This window comes from Labeo rohita, chromosome 23 (assembly GCF_022985175.1).
Source record: "Labeo rohita strain BAU-BD-2019 chromosome 23, IGBB_LRoh.1.0, whole genome shotgun sequence".
NCBI classification, from domain to species: Eukaryota; Metazoa; Chordata; class Actinopteri; order Cypriniformes; family Cyprinidae; genus Labeo; species Labeo rohita.
In genome coordinates, this window is record NC_066891.1 from 28,376,089 (window position 1) to 28,396,705 (window position 20,617).

Below are 20,617 nucleotides of genomic sequence, written 5' to 3' on the forward strand. Positions count from 1 at the left end.
TCCTTTATGCATTTATTTACCATTTTATTAACCGATGTCTTTGCTGCCGACCTTCGATAATTCAATTCAACCATACTAATAAGCAAAAATTACTCAAGATAATCAAACATTTCTTTTCCTTTTTTTATATTGCTGAAGAGTTGATTTTTTTTTCTGCAGTCGACTGTACAGACGTGAATTCACTTTATTTTTACATTTGCCAAAAACAGAACTTTTTATATTAAAAACAAACAAGCAAGCCCTGCCCAGATTTAAAAAGTAACGCATTACTTTCCATAAAAAGTAGCATAATTAGTTACTTTTTTAGGGAGTAACTCAATATTGTAATGCATTACTTTTAAAAGTAACCTTCCCCAACACTGGCCATGAATGTGCTGTCAATACTGAATCTGTGTGCAGTATTAACTGAAGTACTAGAGTGGTTAATGTATTTGGTATTTGAAGAGTTCAGATGCAAAACCAGCTAAAAGCCATCTCAGTCAAAAATGAGATAATGATTCTGAGTGAATGCTCCTGACACATAGTATACGTCCATCAAATGCTAGATGCGTCTAATAAATTCCAAATGCGTCGCTAAATTCCAGCCTCAGCCCAATCAAGAGTTCCAGTACTTACATAGAAACCTATACAAAGTAGCCAGAAAGAAATGCTAATTTTAAAGAAATATGTTAGATGGATTTAGAGGCTTTTGCATCTGAACTCTTCATTTATACCGTCACATCTTCCAAGTGAAGTTAACCCTCTAGTATTGTTCATTTAGGAGTCACACTTGTGTTGTTCACGGGCAAAACTGACCAGACACCTGAAATGTAACATTTTTTTTTATTTTCTGTAAAATCAATGTAATACATTTTTGTTCCATAGTATTTTTTTTTTCTTTTTGTATTTTTTCCATTGAAAATAATACAATAATACTTTAAAATAGAGGCAATGCCTTTAAAATCAAATTTTTGAAGTCAGATTAGTGCAGATGATTATCTGGTGGGAGCAAAAAAAAAAAAAAAAAGGAAAACATCTGCATGGTTTAGCAACTAGATTCCTATATAGCTCTATATAAAATGCTTATATATTGTCTAGTTGTTTTTAGACATAAAAGCTTATTTTTGTTAAGTTGTGGATTTAGATGTATATTTGACATTCTCAAAGAATTCTCAAAATTCAACAAAAATATAACAAAAATGAATATGAGTGCTTTATCAGAGGTTAATCTGATTTCAGTTTGAGTCTTGAGCTCAATTTTGCCATATTGTTACAGCCACACCAGTGTGTATAATAGTGTGTTGTGTGTACTTGTTTTTGCTACATTGTGGGGATCAAATGTCCCCACAAGGATAGTAAAACCTGACATTTTTGACATTGTGGGGACCGGCCTGTGGGTAAATGATGTTTATCTAAAAGTGTAATGATGCAAATATGTTTTCTATAAGGGGTAGGGTTAGGGTTGGGTTAGGGGATAGACAATATCATTTGGTCAGTATAAAAACTATAAAAGTCTATGGAAAGTCCCCACAATTCACAAAAACAAATATGTGTGTTTCTGTGAGTGTGTATGTGTGTTTGAGTGTGTGTGTGTCTGTTTTGTACTCTTGATGTTTTAGAGTGTAACCCCGCCCAATCAATGTTTTTTTTTTTTTTTTTTTTAAACCATTCAGCTTTTTCGAATCAATTCCACAGTATTTATTTTTTTTTTTTGTAGTTACATAATGACTGCCATAAAAGTCGGCCGCATGAGGATCCAGCAGCTTTTTGCATGGACATTGGCCAGGTATGGACATGCAAGACTGTTATTAGCCCTCGAGCAGGGAACACAGTCGCTCGAGGACTATGTACAAGAGTATTTGGACATTGCTTACTATTCTGATTTACCAGACTGTGTTTTGATAGACTTTTCTGTGAGGGCATTAATCAGCCGTTAAAATCACAGCTCATTCGTGAGGGTCTGCGTTCATCTCTCTGTCAGTTCATGGATTATGCTTTGTTGTCTGTGGGCTCTTTGTTTACTGTGGGTGTTATGGAGGAGAAACGTGACACCACGTCTGTGACTGAAACCTCCAGTAATAGCAGTACCCGCTCCAGACCCTACGGAGGTGGTGGCGTATGCTGCAGAACCTCCTGAAGCAACGTCTTTCACTTTAGCTCTGGTCATGGTAGTGGTGCCCATACATGAGCTCTCATCTTGTCCTGTCCCAGCCATGGAGGGTGGCTGTGAACTCCCTGTCTGTCCTGTCACGGCCAAGGAGGCCATCTGTGAACCCTCTGCCCATCCTGTCCCAGCCAAGGGGGCTGTGTATGAACTCGTGTCCTGTTCTGAAACAGCCATAGAGGCTGATTGTGTACTGTCTGTCCATCTTGTAGAAAATAATGAGTCTGATTTCGAACTGTCTGTCTGTCTAGATGCTGCTAATGAACCTGTTATCTGCCCCGTTTGTCCAGTCACGACACCAGAAACCTTACCTAAGCTCCCTATCCACAAGTTTCCGGGGGGCCGCTACTGTAAAAAAAGAACGTGGGTACAACTTCCGTTGAGGTGGCGGATGTAGTATACCAATGGTATTTTGTGTGCTAATTAGCGAAGAGGCTAAGTGTTTTTAGACCATTGTTTACTTTGTAATGATGCACACCTTTATGAGAGATGCCATTACGTTCTTATGGACAACATATATGCTTTTCGAATTTGTGTTATTAGCAGGTTTGGATCGCTAAATCTTGAATGACTGTCAAGTGAAATGACATTTGAACCGAGACTTCACAGCTTGTGTTAAAGGGCATGCCAAATGAAGCCTCAATTCGAGGCTTGTTAACGTAGAAATTCCTTTCGTAGAAGCCTCACTTTCTGTCCAGTCATGTGCGCGATTCACTTTGTGTGTCCTAATGTTCGACCCCCAGATCTTACTTTGCGAGTACATTTTCATTGGGACCTATTTAATAATTACATTTTTAAATACCTAGTCATACAAGTAATATAAGGAATACAAATTATTTCAGGAAAATTAAATATATGTCATATGCAATTAATATATGTGTACATTATTCTTCTATTACATCATATTGATATTCATACTGGCATTTAATAGCACTATTCAAAGAGTAAATTAATTTATCAGAGTCAGAAATTCAGCAAACAAACACACACACGGTTAGGCTTTTGTGCATGGACCGATCTATGTAAATTGTGGTGAATGCGTCTTCTGACGAAGCTTTAGTCTTTTGGCTGCTTTATTTTTTACTAACCACCAGATCGGGCTGTTTTCGACACTCTCGAAGTTTTGAATCTTTTCCTGAAACAGTCAGAGGAAAGTCTCGGTGCTTCACTAGGCTTCATTTGCCCGTCACTCCTGTCAACTGTTGAATGAGTGAGTGTTACGTCCCGCTTGTTTACTTTGAACCGGAAGACGCTCCCATTTTTGACGCAAGGCCTCATGGGGCGTAGGACACTTGTGGATAGACTCTAGTAGCCTTGCCACAGCCCAAAGACCCACCTTTGAACTTGTAACCCCACCTGTCAGGAGCCCAGAGACTAAAAATACACTCTACATCTGTCCCTTTACCTCTGTCATTCTCAAGAAGACCAACACTGAACTTTCAACCCTGCCTGTCTTGCCCAAGTACACTGTTGATAAGCTCACTGTATTTCCTGTTCCGACCCTTGGGGCTATAGAGTCTCTGTCTGTTCTGTGTTTCAGATCTGTCTGCACCAGCCTGGGGGTATCCTGCTCCGTTTGTTCCAGCCTGGTGGGCTCCTGCTCCATCTGCTCCGCCCTGGATGTCTTCAGTCTTGTTCTGGTGGCCCTGAGCTTTTGCCTGTACTGCCGGCTCCGACCTGGCTCCCTGCTCTGCCGGTTCTGCCTCAGTCCCAAGAACCTCCATCTCCACATGGACCTGGCCCTCCATCCCTCGCCTTGTCCTGGCCCCACTCCACTGCTTTTTTAGATTGTTTTGTGTTTGGAGTGTCTGGAAGCCACTCCTTGGGGGGGACTCTGTCATGAGTCCTGTCCAGTCACCAAAGAGTCTTAATCCGCCACTGATGATTAGCACTGGTATTTGTTCATTTTATTACTTCAGAACATTTACATTTATTCTAGCCAGAGCTCAAGCACTCTCAAAAACTCCCATTATAATCACTGAAACTGTTTACACTGTGAAATTAATATCTTACTTTGTATGCACATCTGCACTTGTTGTTTCTGATAAGAGAATTCACTCAGCGAGCTAGTGAACAAAACAGTGGAGTTTCTTTGATGGCTAATCTGAACACCTCTGATTGGTCATTGGATTCAAAAGCTCAACAGAATCGTGTGTGATTAGTTATAATGCGCAGCGCTGTAGAAACGTGTCTGTCTTTGGCTCAGCGCCAGCCAGGGAACACAGATTTGAATTTAGTAGCTGCACACACTGAACATTATAATAACGCCGGCATGATTGTATCAAATAAAAATATATTATTCTGCTATTTTTTTTGTTTTTTGGAAGATGCATTCAAAATCCACTCGGCTCAAAAATCTGACTTCAATTTCTGACCCTCATTTTCAATGGGCATGACGCCTCTGAACATAAAGATTTTCAACATCAAAGAATAGCAGAGTTAACACCACAGCTATAAAGATTAAAGATCATTTCACACCAAGAACAGCTATACATATAACTATATTAACATGTCGTCTGGATCAGATATCATTAGATATCTCGCATGCTTGTCTGCCACCTTAAATTCTCAAGCTCGTGATAGTAGAATTGATTCTGATCGGGTGTCAATATTGTTATTGTGCATCAGCTGGAAAAAATATGTTCTGAAAGCGATTCCAACGATATTGTTTCTCTGTGCCTTTATCGTTATAGCTGTGGTGTGGATATTGAGGGTGATTTTAGAATGATCGTTTTATTGTTTTCTTTACAGTTACTGAGATAAAGGTATCATTATCTTTATAGCTCTTTTTTATAGTCCTCACGTATCAACGCACATTGTATCCATATTCCCAGTAACATATTACCAACTCTGATATTCTTTCCATGTGGTAAATTTGTCCGGCTTGATGGCGTGGCGTACTGTTGGGTTCAGCGATGTCTTGGTGAAGCAGAGGAGGTTGCAGTCCTGTATGCCCCTCTGGAACTTCATCCTGGCCCTGAAGTCATCCAGATTGTTCTCCAGAAACTGAACGTTAGTTAGCAGGATGCTGGGCAGAGGAGTGCGGTGTGCACAAGCCCTCTGCCTGTTCCTGATGCCGACCCATTTTCCTTACTTGCAAGTACGATGTCAGACACTGTAATATGCTCTGGCCACCTCCGATCTTACTGTGTTGACATAATACATAGCAGACTGTGACTGTCATCTCTCAATGGCTGGATGTCTTAAGTGGTGCCCACAGAATAACATGTTTTTGGGGCAGACCTGACCAGTTGAAAAGAGATGGTCTTCATCTCTCCAGGGGTGGTGCCGCTCTTCTCTTTATAAATATAGCACATAGTCTTAGAGTTGGTACTTGACTGGGGCCCAGGTTAGGAAGCAGGCAGACTGGCTAGACAGACCATCTGCTAGCTGCCTCATGTCACAAAAATCAGTTAATTCTCAGCACATAGAGACTCTTACACCTAGATGTCATACTATAGAGAATGTGACCGAACTAGCAAATACAAAAAAAATTCCAAACCAATTTAAAGGTAACAATTTAATTGATGTTCAACAAATAAAAAACAGATACAATACAGATAAACAAAGAATAAAGCTTGGCTTAATGCATAGAACCCTTTCTACCAAAGTGCTTATTGTAAATGATATGATCACAGATCATGACCTGGATGTGCTCTATTTGACAGACACCTGGCTAAAACCAGATGATTACTTTACTGACTACTTGATTACTTTAAATGAGTCTACCTTCCAAGATTACTGTTATAAACATGAGTGGCGTCCAAAAGGAAAATGGGGGAGGTGTTGCTACAATTTATAGTAATAATTCAGGATATCTCTATATTTTTTCGTGGCCTGATGAAACATACCAATTCAGAATTTATAGTTGATTTAAAAAAACTGTATGACTAGTAATTTCCTACTACCAAATTCTGAAAAAATAAAATAAATACAATTATCGTTAATTATCAAACCAAAAAATTTCTGCATGTAATAACCTAGAACACTTTATGGCTGCTCTGTCAATTCTTCATTATCAGTTAGGAACCTAGGTGTGCTATTTGAAGACAATCTTTCTTCTGAAAACCATGTTTCTAGTATTTCTAGTACATCTTAAAAGTATATCTAAATTACAAACTATGCTCTCAATGTCAAATGCAGAAATGTAACTCATACGTTCATGACCTCAAGGTTAGATTATTGTAATGTTTTATTTGGTGGTTGCTCTGTGTGCTTAATAAACAAACTCCAGCTGGTCCAAAATGCAGCCGCTAGAGTTCTTTCTTATTATTATGGAGGCACTTTTTATTATGGATGGATGTATATTATTGGACTTGTTTTGGACTGATGAGGAGAAATCATCCCCCATCTATGCCGTTCTAAAGCTTGGGAGTGCCAGGATACATTTTAATATAACTCCGATTGCATTCATCTGAAAGAAGGAAGTCATATACACCTAGGATGCGTGGAGAGTGAGTAAATAATATGCTACAGTAGAGTTGGGTCCTATCGTCAAGCCTGCGAGATCACCAATACGTGATATTATCATGATATTATCGCAACCGGAGTAGATCGCGGCTTCGGCATGTGTTTCGACCCCCTGTACTGCACAAGTCTGCGGCGCGTTACAGCTCTGAAGCAGCCACTCTAGTCAATGCTTGTGCTTATACACTCTCCGCGCTGCATCCCTCGTCCCTTCCCTTCCGCCAACAATTTGAATTTCCCTGGGCAGGATTTAATTTAATGATATTCTAAGTGACCGCGTTATGACATCATTGCATGCGGAAAACAAAGGCTATAGTCTAAAGGAGCCGTTCGTTGTAGTTCTTGAAAAGGGATTTTTTTAAGATTTGTTACTTTGTAGATCTTTTTTATGCCCAAAGATACACACCACATACTGACTAAAGTTGAAAAAGTGAAAAAGCATAATAGCACCCCTTTAATATGGAACGAATGAGGAACGAATAGAAAAATGAAGTGTTTAATGCTGTTAAAAAAAATATTATCAGCCATACCAAAATGACTTGTGTGACTAGTCTCTGCAACAAAGCCCAAATCAAGTCACAAGTTTTTTTTCTTGCCTAAAAGAGCACCTATTATGCAAAATTCAGTTTTACATGTTGTTTGAACATTAATGTGTGTTGGCAGTGTGTGTACACAACCACCCTATAATGATAAAAGATCCATGATGTCACATTTTACAGGCCCTGCACACAACTTAATGGACACTGCCAGCATAGGCATAATTTACGGGTGGGACGGGTGGTACATGTCCCCACCACTTTTTTGCCAGGGTTGTTATTGTCCCAATCACTTTTTTGATGTGAGACATCTTGCAGAACGGATGTACCGAATGCAGAGGAACCGCTAGAGCATTTAAAAGCAGCAATCAAAAAGAAATGCCTTCTTATCAGAGCTACAGAAATGATTAATTCAAGAGTGATTTTCTGTTTTTATTTTATTGTTTGGGTCATATTAACAGTGTAGACAGCAGTATAGGTACTGTATATTACGCTGATGTCACTTAATACACATATCTAATATAAACGTGCAAATTCTTTCCCAGCTGTTTACCTTCACAGACATATCCGACTTTTTTTGTAACTCATGTGTGTTTTTAATATAAACTTGTGTGTATTTCACAGTTTAAGCGAAATAAAACAGGAAAGAGAACTTGTGAACGCTCAGAAAAACTTAGATGATAAGTTTAAACTGATATATTTCAGTGCAATAGCCATAATAATCAAAACCAAACAGATGTGTATCTGAGGTAGGAAAGTAGGAAAGTTACTGTAAGAGCAGAGCCCTATTCTGGAAAAGGGGGCGAGAAAGAGCAGCTCATTTGCATTTAAATAGACATGCGTGAAAACAGCTGTTTCTGTTTCCACTCAAAATAGGCATGTTCAAAATGTTAAATAAGATAAATGATCTGTGGGGCATTTTGAGCTGAAACGTCACAGACACATTCTGGGGGCATCTGAGACTTACATTAAATATTGTAAAAAGGGGCATAATAGGTGCCCTTTAAGTGCGCCTCGAGCTTCCATCTCTGCCAGTGCATGCCTATATAAAAGCTACATTTTGATCAAGAGACAGAAGTCAACAGGTCAGGGATTACTTTAACATGACATAAAACAAATAACACCTAAATTAAAAATAAATAATAATAATTACATCGGTCTGTTTTCACACAAACCTATTAGGAAGACAAATATAGTGCATGACTATATTGTAATATTTTATGGTACTTTTTTTAGTTTTTGGAGCTTTTGCTCACTATGAACTGTTGGATGAAAAAAAAAAATGCTGTTTGAAGTATTTGCATGAATCATATAGTACATATGACTTAATCACTGGTTGCCACCTACTGGTGTAATGATGTAACCAAGAGAATGAGTCACTAAGCAAATCCACAAATAAATCTTTTTAGTGAAGTGATTCAGTGAAAATTTCAGTGAATCAAAATCCTTACTCCAAAATTTTGACCATTTCCTAAGTTCCTCCAAGACACAACAAATACAAATCCTATGAAATGTGAGATAATACCTACGAAACTAATAGAAATATATTACCTAAATATATTTCTGTATGTACAAGTATTATATTTACATGCCTCAAAAACATGTTCATATAAATATCAGACATGGTTGACAAAACCTATCGCCGAAACCAAGATGTCATGTGATGTAGAAATGCATTTGAAGGTGTGTATTAGATGCAAAACAGTCCTTTGGCATTTTGTCAGATGTCAGACAACATGGTTGTTACGACTTAAATATTTATGAATGATCAAAAATATCTGGACAATTGTATTCTGAAAGAAAAATATAAAATGATAAATTCTACATAAAAAGCAATGTTTTAAAGCAACAATAGTTTATACAGACATTTTGGTTTATGTAACAAAAATAAATACAGCTGTATTTGATCTCATATATTTAAAGTATAATGCAACACCTTGAGATTCTGGAGCAAGAGGACCCACATTTTCAAGGTGTTTACTAAAATAAAAATAACCCTTCAGACATGGCTAAGAAAATAATGTCCTAGATAGAGATTTTCCTAATGAAATTCAGAACCACTGAAGTTCCAGTGCAGTGCATCTTTCTCCTCTTAAAAATAAGTCTCACATTGGTTTGACAATGATGTCGGCGCTTCCATGCACCTGAGGTAGCTGACGGCAGTCGAGTGACACTAGAAGTTTCTGTGGCCCAGCCTCCAAAGGAACAAATGTCTCTGTCAGTGTCACCGTGGCCAAGCTATTTATATTTCTGAGAAAGAGAACAATAGAGAACAATTTGTTTAATTATGCATATACATTAATGTTGAAAAGTTTGGGACCAGTAAGATTTTTGGTATTTATTAAAATGATTTAAATTTCTGTTTATCAAAGAAACCTGAGGGAAATCACAGTATTATAGTTTACATGAAAATATAAAGTAGAGTAACTGTTTTCAACATTGATGATCACTGAATATTAATAATAATTATCATAATCATTAAATAATAATTCAAGTGTTTCTTGCACAGCAAATCAGCATGCTATAATGATTTCTGAAGGATCATGTGACACTGAATACTAGAGTAATGACATCACAGGAATAAATTACATTTTAAATGTAAGCAAATAGAACTTTTTTTTTTTTGTAATTGTAATAATGTTTTACAGCATCACTGCCTGTATTGTACTTTTATCCTATGAATAGTGTGCACTAAAACATCTTATAGAACCCAAACCTTTGAATCAAAATGTATTTATATGATGTTCTAACAACTGTGTATTAAAAAGCAATCATAGACCATAATAAGGGCAACAGTTAATATTTCTTTCTTTAAGGTTACAATGAATGTCTTACCCGTAGGAAACCTCCCTGCCACTCTGCAGCCCCAGTCCTTCAAAGCGAAACTTCACATTCTTCAATGTTTGCTTAAGTGGGTTCCGGAAATCAACAGTAACCTTCATCTCTTTGCCAACTACAGCGTCCCCTTCAGGCTGAAAGGTAAAATAAGTAGACATTTACAACAATTGATGATCTTAAGTGAGATGTCATCAGATCAGAGTTGATCTCATTAAACTAATTCACCCAAAAAGCTAAATTAATTTACAACACATATTAATCTCCATAATACACATGGATAATTTTACATTTAACCAGAGAAGTCTTTTAAACTCACTTTGATGACTAGGTCTGATGCGCGCAGCCTGAAACGAAACTGGGTAGCCAGAACCTGTTTGGTCTCATTGACGCGTCCAGTGACTGTGAGCATCAGCATGGCCTGGTCCACCAGCTGGTTTTTATAATCATCATAGCGCAGACACCACTCCACAGTCTCATCTATGATGAGAATAATCATCTATAATTAGCATCATTTATCCGATATGAATTAAATGCTGCATTATTGCCGGAACGGAATAGAAGTCACACACCTTCATTGGGTTGGAGCTCGACAGGTATCTGGTCTTTCTTCACTGTAGCTTTATACACCCCAGTATAGTACATAACAACCACCTGGCCATGTAGGTTGAAAGTGCGCACTTCTGAGCTTGTGTTCTTTACCACAATGGCCAGTTTAGTATCTGCACCAAGCTGAGGCTCTTCTCCATCCATGGTGATGTAGATGGTGACATCGTTAACAGTGGAGACATCGTAGATCCCTGCTTTAGAGCCATACTTACAGGCTGTTTCCACAGCAATACGCTCTTCCTCTGAATCTATGGAGAGGGACAGCAAATTTATGGAATAGTGACGTGATGCTCATTTTTGTTCTGATTTATTTATTTATTAAAAAAAAATAGATATGGATTCATAGATGTGTGAAGGAACCTGGAAATGTCTAAATTTACTCTCTTATAACTTTAAGGAACACTCAACCGTTGCTCCACCCATCTTTTCAGAGTTTGTTATTGTCAAGTAGACTAATGCAGCTCAGTCTCTTTTTTTTTTACCTTCTGGGTATTTGTAGAGGTGTGTGATGTCCTCACGGTCATCAGAGCCAACTGCTTTAGTGCTGATACAGCGACCTATTGCTTTCTTCTTGACTTGGACAGGAGTGAAGGTGCCATCAGCAGTTCTCTGCCAGTAGACTTTATCACTATTCACCTTGGACAAAAAGAGCGAAACATTCAGCATATACAAGTCTCTTTGGGCGTCATTCTAAAAAAAATAAAAAAATAAAAAACGTGATAAAAAGTGATCATTTAGTGATGTGTGTATACCTCTGCAAATACAAATGGTGTGTCATGCTTGAGGTAAACCTGTCCATTCCGGACAGCTCTGACTGAAGCAGGGCCACAGCGAAATACGCCCTGGCTGGTCTCTTGAGGGGTGGCATCTACTACTTGCCAGCCCCCCAAACCCTCGGGAAGGTCTGGACGGGCCATCCAGCAGTCATTCCACACGTGGAAGTTCCTGTAGAGACAGAACAGGGACATTTGTATGTTTAACGGCAAGCTAGGTGAAGCTGATGCTTTACCACTTAATGGTGCAGTATATGGAGGTAATAGTAAAATGCCAAGATATTTTACAATACAGTGATGTTTCATGTGTTTATACAGTTACAGTGTACTCTTTGAGGTTTCAGACAGCTTTTTTGTGAATTAATTTTTAACTAACCAGACAGAATCTTGATTGAGCTCCTCAATCGGTTCATAGTTCTCATCTAAATACACATCTGTTGTCAAGGAAACATCTGTGTCATGAGCAGACTCGAAATTTGTAACACAACGGGTTGGAATCCCCAAACACCTCATCACTGAAAATGAGAAAGAGGTTCAATTGTTATGTTGAAGTCAAATCAGTTTGTTCTTATGCATTCTCAAACACAGGGGTGTCCAAACTCGGTCCTGGAGGACCGGTGTCCTGCAGAGTTAAGCCCCAACCCCAATTAGACACACCTGAACAAGCTAATCAAACTCTTACTAGGCATACTAGAAACTTCCCGGCAGGTGTGTTGAGGCAAGTTGGATCTAAATTCTGCCCTCCAGAACCAAGTTTGGGCACCCCTGCTCAAACACATACTCTTACCTGAGGTGGTAACCCCAGAGAAGACCCAACACTGTCCATATCTAACTGGTGTTCCTCCACTTTCATAGTACTGTTTCAGAATGTCACTGCTACCGCTCCAGAATGTGGGGGCTGTGCCATCATCATATGTACCCGACCAGTTGCCTGCCAACACACCGCTGTCATCAGGAGAGTTAATCTGTCAAATGTAGGACAAAAATTATTATTCTATCGCAGTGGTTTTCAAACCAGTCAGGCGAGCACCCCCAACACTGCACATTTTGTAGGTCTCTCATATTTGACACACCCATTTCAGGTCTTGCTGTCTCTACTAATGAGCTGAGTTGAATCAGGTGTGATAGATGAAGGAGACACAGAAAACATGCAGTGTTGGGGGTGCTTGTAGAACCGGTTTGAAAACCACTGTTCTATCGCATTTAGATATTTTTAAGTGATTGCATTTATGCATAGTTCAGTTATGATACTCTGAGTAACTGATTGATTCTTTCAAGCCAGCAGCACAGCTAATCAATCTCTCTTTTCCACCTATGCAATCTTATTTCCATTCCAGCAAGAAGCGCCACACAGGTAGCTCACAATGGACGAATCACATTCAGCTCACGTGGTCCAAAACCACTAATCACAGATCATGCAAAAGTTCACTTCAAAAGTAAACAAAGTGATGTTGATGAGTTTGAAGTTTGGTGTGTAAAAAAAACCAAAAAAACGAAAAGGTGATATTATTCTCTATATAGCGTCTTTGTGCCACAGAACATAAGTCCAACAGAGGAGGCAGAGTCGAGGGAGGGCAGAGTCATGGTGGCGTCATGACAGGTGAACACAGGGAAATAACCGACTGAGATGAAGCCAAATGAGGTGGAGAAGCCATGTAGATAGAGATCCAGAGTGCCAGCTGAGGCCTGGTGGGCCAAGGCTGAGCCGCAGTCTTATGGGAGTGAGGTGGAGACAGGGGCTCGGCAGGCCAGGGCAAAGCCAGAGGGGGGGTTGGGACCAAGATGGAGCCAGAGAAAAGGAGAAGTCCGACAGAGTCAGAGGGATGGAGAGATGAGGCACAGCCAAAGGAGTGTAAGACTGAGGTGGAGGCAGATCAACGATTGACCAAGGCAGAGCCAGAGGGACGATTAAGCCTGTGGACTTTGAGGACTAATGGAACCCAGTGGAGCCAAAGAATTGAGGCGCCAAGGAGGAGACGGAATATAAAAAAAGCTGAGGTGGAGTCCAGTGCTCGGAGGCCTGAGGTGGAGCCAGGGGATCATCATTCCAGGGTAAAGCTGGAGACCGGAAGGTCCGAGGTGACATCACATAGTAGAGTGGCGACAGAAGGGGAGCAGACGAACAGAAGGGAAACTGCAGAGATGGGGCTGAAGAACTGGTTGAGTATGGATGAGGAGGCAGAAGAGGGAGGCTGGGTGAGTGCATCAACGATGACACTGACTTGACAATGGGTAGAACCATTGGAGACACAGGCGATTGAAGGTTGGGTGGAACCAGTGGAGACACTGGAGATTACAGGCTGGGTGGAACCAGCGGAGACACAAAAGATTCAGGGCTGGGCCATAACACGGATTCTAAAAGTGTGGTACTAGGTGAAGCAGATTTGGTGCAGGGAAATGACACAGGCAGAAAACACTCACTCACTCAAATAATTAACACTATTTCTTCTGCTGCTGTAGATGAGGGAGGGCTCCACGAAATCCACTCATACTCCACCAGCTATCTCATTGGCAGAGGTGTTTTTACTGGCTCATGCACCTGGTCAGGCTTAGTTGGCTTGGCTCTGGGGCTCTGCCATTGGTTCTGGCTCTCGTATCGTGGCAGGCTCAGGCTGGTAGTCTGCAGTAGGCTCAAGCATCGCTGTTGTTGGGCTGGCTGGATTGCTAACTTCCTCTTCACCTTCACAGATAATGAAGAGGGAATCTTTGTGGAGGATTACCCACTCCATTTTCATAAGGGACGAGATAGTAAAGATCCAGAAAGTCCTGTGTGTACCTCTCTAGGGACTGGTTCCCCTGCGAGAGGAGGATGGTTCTTTTTGCTGCTCGATCCATTATATTGGTCAGTTCTTCTGTCACAGCCAGGTTGCAAATAAAGTTTAGAATTTAGATTTAGGTGCAGCAATGTAGTTTTATTTACGTAAACTTAAAACTGGAAACAGGATCAGAACAGAACAACCTGGTTACATGCAAAGAGAGCTGACAATGAACTGAAGAAATCTAAGGACTTAGATATACCTAAACTAATCGAACACGTGCAGACACTAATCAAATCAATGAGTAACTAAGGTAACAAACTAGTGGTGGAAAACAAAGGAAACTAGGTCAAACAAGCAAAACTAGATCAAAACCAAACATAACAAAACATAAATGTGACAACATCATTTATGTTTATGAATATTAAGACATACAAAGCAATTAAAGAATTGGACCAAGCTGGTAATGATTATGTTTACATTTATTTCAATCATGACTACTTTAGCATGTTATGTTAGCATGGACACGACAATGTTAATGTATTTGGTGTTGGCGGACTAGATCTGCTACACTCGAATCTAATACAGGCCTTGTTTAAAAAATAATGAGAACAGTCAAATAAAAATACCAGATCTGAGCAATCAATCAGAACTACTGTGCAGAAGGGCCTTACAGTGAACACACTGAACCAGACTATTTAAAGTGCCCCTATTATGCTATTTGAAAGGTTATAATATGGTTTTCGGAGTCTCCAACAACATGATTACATGCATGCAAGGTCAAAAAACACTACTCTTGAAGGATTTGTTCAAAAATTTATCTTTCCAAGACCCTTTTTTATATGAGGCTACTCTGCTCTGATTGGTCCGATGACTCAGTGTGTTGCGATTTGTCAAATGCATATAGTGCATGTCGGAAACAGACCATAGTAAAGTAACCCAAACAATAACGGTTCATATACATTCTGTATTAACCAACATATTTGTAGGCAATAGCGGGTCCACAGATTTAGTTAGCCAGAGACCTACAACTGCTCTGAGTCTATACACAACACAACACACAAAACTAGTGTGCCCCTTTAATTGTCAATGCTAAAGTTCCCTTTCGGGTCGATCTTGGTGTCTCTGGACCGTAATTTTAACCATGGGGTATGTGGGGTATGTGAATTTCGTGGAAATGGCATTCTAATTTAAAATTATTGCTTTCAGCGATTCAAAGTCAACTCTTACTTTTGAGAGTCAATAATGTTATTTATGAGGTACTTTCAGCTTTACAACTTTACATTCATATACAGCTTTACATTACACACTGCATGAAAGGCAGTTTTCAAAAATCCATAATAGGGGCACTTTAAATGTTGAGCAAGCAAGCAAACAGGGTTGCGCCGTGTAGTAAATTATGTGATTGCTAGCAAATTGCCTGTAATGGCACCATCTAGAGTGTCATGAAATAGATATTAATTAAATTAACATTAATTTGTCATTATAAATGGACCCCAGTGGAAGATAATAATGATACAAGCCCTTTAAAAGGAGTGTTAAAACTCACCATTGCAGACAAAAGCCTGACCACATTGATAGGATCTCCCCATCCTGAGGCTGGGGCTCCACTGCGCTCCAGCAAAAACAGACATGCAGGAAGAATGTCCTTATCAAACTATAACACATGGAAGGAGCAGGTTTTTCATTTAATTTCATCTTTGGACATTTTCAAATCTGGAGAACTGAAATTTGATTTTCTGTCATATGTTAAAACCAAGAAGGAATCTATTTAGTCACTTTATCTTTAAAAAAAAAAAAATGTCTATGGATAGATTGCTCTGACCTGGCCAAAATTCCATGGCCTGTCTCCGATCTGGCTGTCAGTTCCATAATAGATTATACCCATGTCATTTAAAACAAACTCTTTCCTCTCTTCCTCATTATCCATGTACACAGAGTCATCTAGGAGAGAAAGAGAAACTGGATGATTCAGCATCTTGGAATGTTTTTGTGTGTGTGTTCAAAGGAAAGAACAATAATAATGTGATACTGTCCAAAAATGGGACAACACAGTCTCTGAAACCTTTACTCATACTACTACTTCTAAATGACTTCTTTTCAATTAATGATATATTTGTCTTTGGTATTTACTTGATGTACTTACTGTATATTTATTTTATTTATTTGTCCAAGCCAGTAATGGATGTCACATTTTAAAAGACTACTGTACTTGTATAATCATATCGGAGTGAGCATACTGTATGTTTACAAAATTAACTGAATATCTAAACATTATAATAATAATTGGATACAGTTGAGAAGATCAAGACCTCTGAACTGGGACTGGACAAAATGCAAATTTTTTAAGCAGGATATAGAGTTACATGTAATCCAAGGTTAATTCAGTGTTAGATATATGATACGTAATGTTTAATATATCTAATAGATTTACAGTTAACATAAAATTTGTGCTTTAATGTTTGTAAAAACTGTCACATTAAAGGCTACCAGCATATGGAATGTCCAGATAATATCACACTACAACTATTTTTTAGCGCGCATGTGTTGATGTTATCATTTCCTGTGTCTCACCCGCCTTTGTTAGTACCTTCACACCAGGGGTTGAACAGCATGTAGATGTCGTTGTCAGGACTATACGGGGACATGGCCTCGCCCATTGGTGAAGATGTTGCAACACAGAACTTGTATTTGCCAATAGCAGCAGTTGGCGGAGAGTTGACCGACAGCTTTATTCTTTTGCCTTTCTGTTCAACTATCTTGGCCTCCCAGCAGTTATCCTGCAGATCCTCAACCAAAGAAACAATCACATGTGTGCCTTTGGATACATCTGGGAGATTACCTGAAAAACATACATACAATACATATGGAGTGGAGCATGCTTAGCATAGGCCTCATGTGGTAGTCTTTTTGTTGGGTTATGGTAGTATGATGGCAAAACTGACCTAGTTTCAGATCTAAGTGAAGTTTATCTGTCTTCGGGTTGAAAGCTCGTGAGAGCTCAATCAGCATCTGAAATGTCTGGCCTCTGCGAATGATGAGGTTTTCGTTGCGGTAGCGATCCGTGTGATGCTCCAGTCGGTTCTGTTCTTTGTTGGATTTGAGAAGGTCTATGGAACATACCACTAGTAAAGCATCTAAAAGAGAGAGCACAAGCTGTGATGTTATGATATTGTATTGATACAGAAATGAAAATTCTGTCATCATTTGACTCTATTTCTTCTACAGTACACAACAGGATGTTCCCTTACGAAAATGAAGTTTATTCAAGTGTGCTACTTCTTTTAAACTAAAAAAATAGGAAAGTATACTTTTAGTCTACTTCAATGTACTTCTCAGAAATATACTTAAAATGACATTTAAGTATACTTGACATAATTAAAAAAAGTCTCAATATATTTTAGATATACTTGTGCTCCTAGAATCTGTTTTTTTTTTCATTGTTATACGGTAGGGGGCTACGCTATCTTCTGTACAGAATTCCCAAAAAACACAAATGAAGTAGAAACCTAAACAACATGCTTCCAGGTGTAATCTAACACGATCATCAGACATAAACCAGCATCAAAACTGTGTAACATTATGGAATAAATTGTCGACCAATGAAGAGGTAATAATGACTGTCAAGCTTTGGGGTGTTGATCGACTCCATGTACGTTTTGATTATCATTCTGAATCCAATTCATTGTCTTTTTTCAGCTTTTTGTTCAAAATGTTGTTTATTTCTTTCTTTCTTTTTTTTTTTTATTTATAAAACCTACCCACATCCAAGTGTTTAAAAAAAAGAATGCACAAAGCTAGAATAAAATGTTTTTGTTTACAAGCAGATACTCTGTTCTTTGTTTTGATGTTTTGTATGTTCAGATATTAATATAACAAAATATATACAAATTAATACCTAAATAGGGACATAGTAGTATACTTGAAGTATGATGTAAAGCTCACTTTACATACAAGTACAAGTATACTTAAAAGTTACAAGTATACTTGCAGTATAAAAATACTAAGCTAGTAGTTTACTGAGACTATATTTCAAAATGCTACTACACGTATTAGTAAATTATCAATATACCTATAAGTTCACTTTTAGTATAGTTGCAGTAAAAGCTAAAAACTTTGATGTAAACTTGTTGTGTACTCAAAGTTTACTACGGTTATATTTAAACTATACTTAAAAGTATACTTTTATATACTAGAAAGTGGGCCAATTTAGTCCCAAGGAGTATTGAAATAGTACACTTACGAGTATATTACTAGTACACTGATATTTGTATACATACTACATAAAGTATGCTTAAAAATATACTTGAACCTTAAGTATACTTAATAAAATAAACTTGAAGTATACTACTTTTTGGAAGGGGTTGTCCATTTAACATTAATAAAAATATCTTCTTTTGCATTCCATAGTAAGTGACTATTTTTTTTGTTTGTTTTTTTTGTTTTTTTTTTCATTTTCTTAAATATATATTCAAGACTTATTTTTGAAATCAAAACACTCTTTGCCCAAAGCATTACACATCTGGTTAGGTTACATGTACCTTTCATCCCAATGCTGCCTGTATCATTTGTGGTATCTGTGCCATCTACATCAGCTTTTTTGTGCCAGCAGCAGCAGCTCTGGCAGCACTGCCGAACCCATGTGCTACATGTCCACTTTTTGTCTGGCTTCACCTTATCTGGATCCTCCAGCGCAAGAGTACCGGTCGGAAAGCGCCCAATGGCAGAGCGGTTTCTGATTGATAGTGTTTCTACAGGCATGCTGTGAAATAAAACAGAAAACTCAGCATTTCTAAAGGATTTAGACAAACCACAATCATAATTACTAACACCATTTGTGTACAACTGTTTCTTTATCTTTCTGTGTTCTTTTACAATATTTTGTCTGACTCAAATCCATTTAGTTTTTTGTTGTATAACAATTTCTGAATAACATTTAGGTTTATTGTTATTTAAAATACACTTCAATAAATAGTGCAGCATTTCTGGGCCATAATGTGTTAATTTTCTTCATTATCCTTTAACTAAGCAGCTTTTATACCCAGAAATACGTTTCTTTCACTTTCTCAGCAGCTAATTAACAAAGACTGTTGATGTAATCACATTCATATATTCATTTATTTGGTAAGTAGTAGTGTAATAAGTGGGATATTGTACTGTCAGCCAGTTATTATTGCAAAATAAACCTAGATTAGTTGATTAGTATTTGAAAGTTGAGTTCCTGGACAGTCTCTGCTTAATTTCAGCTCAAATCAATGGACTGTTCAAAACTTTGGGGTCAGTAATGTATTATTTTTTTTTTTTTTTCTTGTAAACAAATGTATACTTTTATTCAGCAAGGATGCATTAAATTGTTACAAATTACAAAAATCTTTTTAAAAAAAAAGATTTCTATTTCAAATAAATGCTGTTCTGTTCTTTTTATATATTCATGTGTAATGAAAAATACATATCACAATTTCTACTAAAATTTTACTATTAATTTTAAAAATCAATATTATTTAAAGTATATTCGAAAAGAAAAGAGTTATTTTAAATTGTCAATATTTTACAATATTACTTTAAAAACTGAATAAAACGTAAATAAAATTGTAATAAATGTAACAAATAAATAAATAAATAAATAAACTTAAAAACACCTTTTGTGTAAGTAATAATAAACAGGTCATTGTACAATTGGCTGGTTAATATCACAGAATAATTTCAAGTCCTTATCGTCGTTAATTTGTCTCTGGACATTCAGAATATGATTCGTTTCCAGATATTCATATTTAGTAATTTGCCAAACAAAATTTTACAAAAAATTTTAATTGCTACCTGTAGTTTTCACCAAAATCCCATTGTAGTACCAAGGCAGTAGTGAAACACAGTATAGTAACTAATTATCATGCTACATTTCAACTTACTGAAATATATCTGGTTTTAAACTGGAATCTTTTCAGTTGAGTTTCCTTCATATAATGATAAAGTTTTCTTACCTGGTTGCAGTCCTCTGCCGTTCGTAAAAGTGTCAGTTGTGTTTATGCCTGTCTCCGTTCTAAAAATACCTGTAAACTCATGTGAGTGACTGAGCTGCATTCAGTGCGACTCACTCAGTGTTTAATTTAGGACTGAACAAGTTTCTAGCTTTTAGCAGTGTATGAAGGGGTGTGCCGATGGCATGAGAACTGGTTTTACAAGACTTCCTAAAAAAAAAAAAAAAGAAAAAAAAAAAAAATTAAATGAGATGAGAGTGGAGTGTAGCTGTAATGTAAGGGTAATTCTGAATGGAAGATGACACACAGTTATTGGGCAAATTACCTACCTACATACCAATCATGGGTGTTTTCACTGAGATGGCAAGGGTGGTAACTAACACTGCTGTTGTTGTGTTAATTTTTACAAAAATAAAACAACACATACTAAATATAAAATTGGATGTATAAACCTTTAATTTTCATAATATATCAATATAATATCAATGCATCAACATCTGTGGATAAAGTTATAGAGGGATGC

At 37.8% G+C, this 20,617-nt stretch overlaps 1 protein-coding gene across 1 annotated transcript; it reads right to left on the reverse strand.

Annotated features, from left to right (window-relative positions):
- Positions 1-8,411: 8,411 nt before the first annotated feature.
- On the reverse strand, positions 8,412-20,240 carry tgm1 (transglutaminase 1, K polypeptide). The gene is made up of 14 exons (XM_051097435.1): positions 20,098-20,240; positions 18,661-18,881; positions 17,065-17,256; positions 16,710-16,961; positions 15,945-16,063; positions 15,669-15,776; positions 12,151-12,328; positions 11,740-11,878; positions 11,343-11,535; positions 11,073-11,226; positions 10,554-10,838; positions 10,301-10,461; positions 9,982-10,118; positions 8,412-9,396 (listed from the first exon to the last, which is right to left on the reverse strand). Exons 2-14 carry the CDS (start codon positions 18,878-18,880, stop codon positions 9,252-9,254), a joined length of 2,283 nt encoding a protein of 760 aa, XP_050953392.1. The 5' UTR covers position 18,881; positions 20,098-20,240; the 3' UTR covers positions 8,412-9,251.
- Positions 20,241-20,617: the final 377 nt, after the last annotated feature.

Coding starts and splice junctions, on each gene's coding strand:
- tgm1 (XM_051097435.1), bottom strand. CDS start 18,880: ATGCCTGTAGAAACACTATCAATCAGAAACCGCTCTGCCATTGGGCGC. Junction 16,064..16,709: donor GTTCAACCCCTGGTGTGAAG/GTACTAACAAAG, acceptor TTTCTCTCCTAG/ATGACTCTGTGTACATGGAT. Junction 11,536..11,739: donor CTCAATCAAGATTCTGTCTG/GTTAGTTAAAAA, acceptor CTGTCTCTACAG/GAACTTCCACGTGTGGAATG.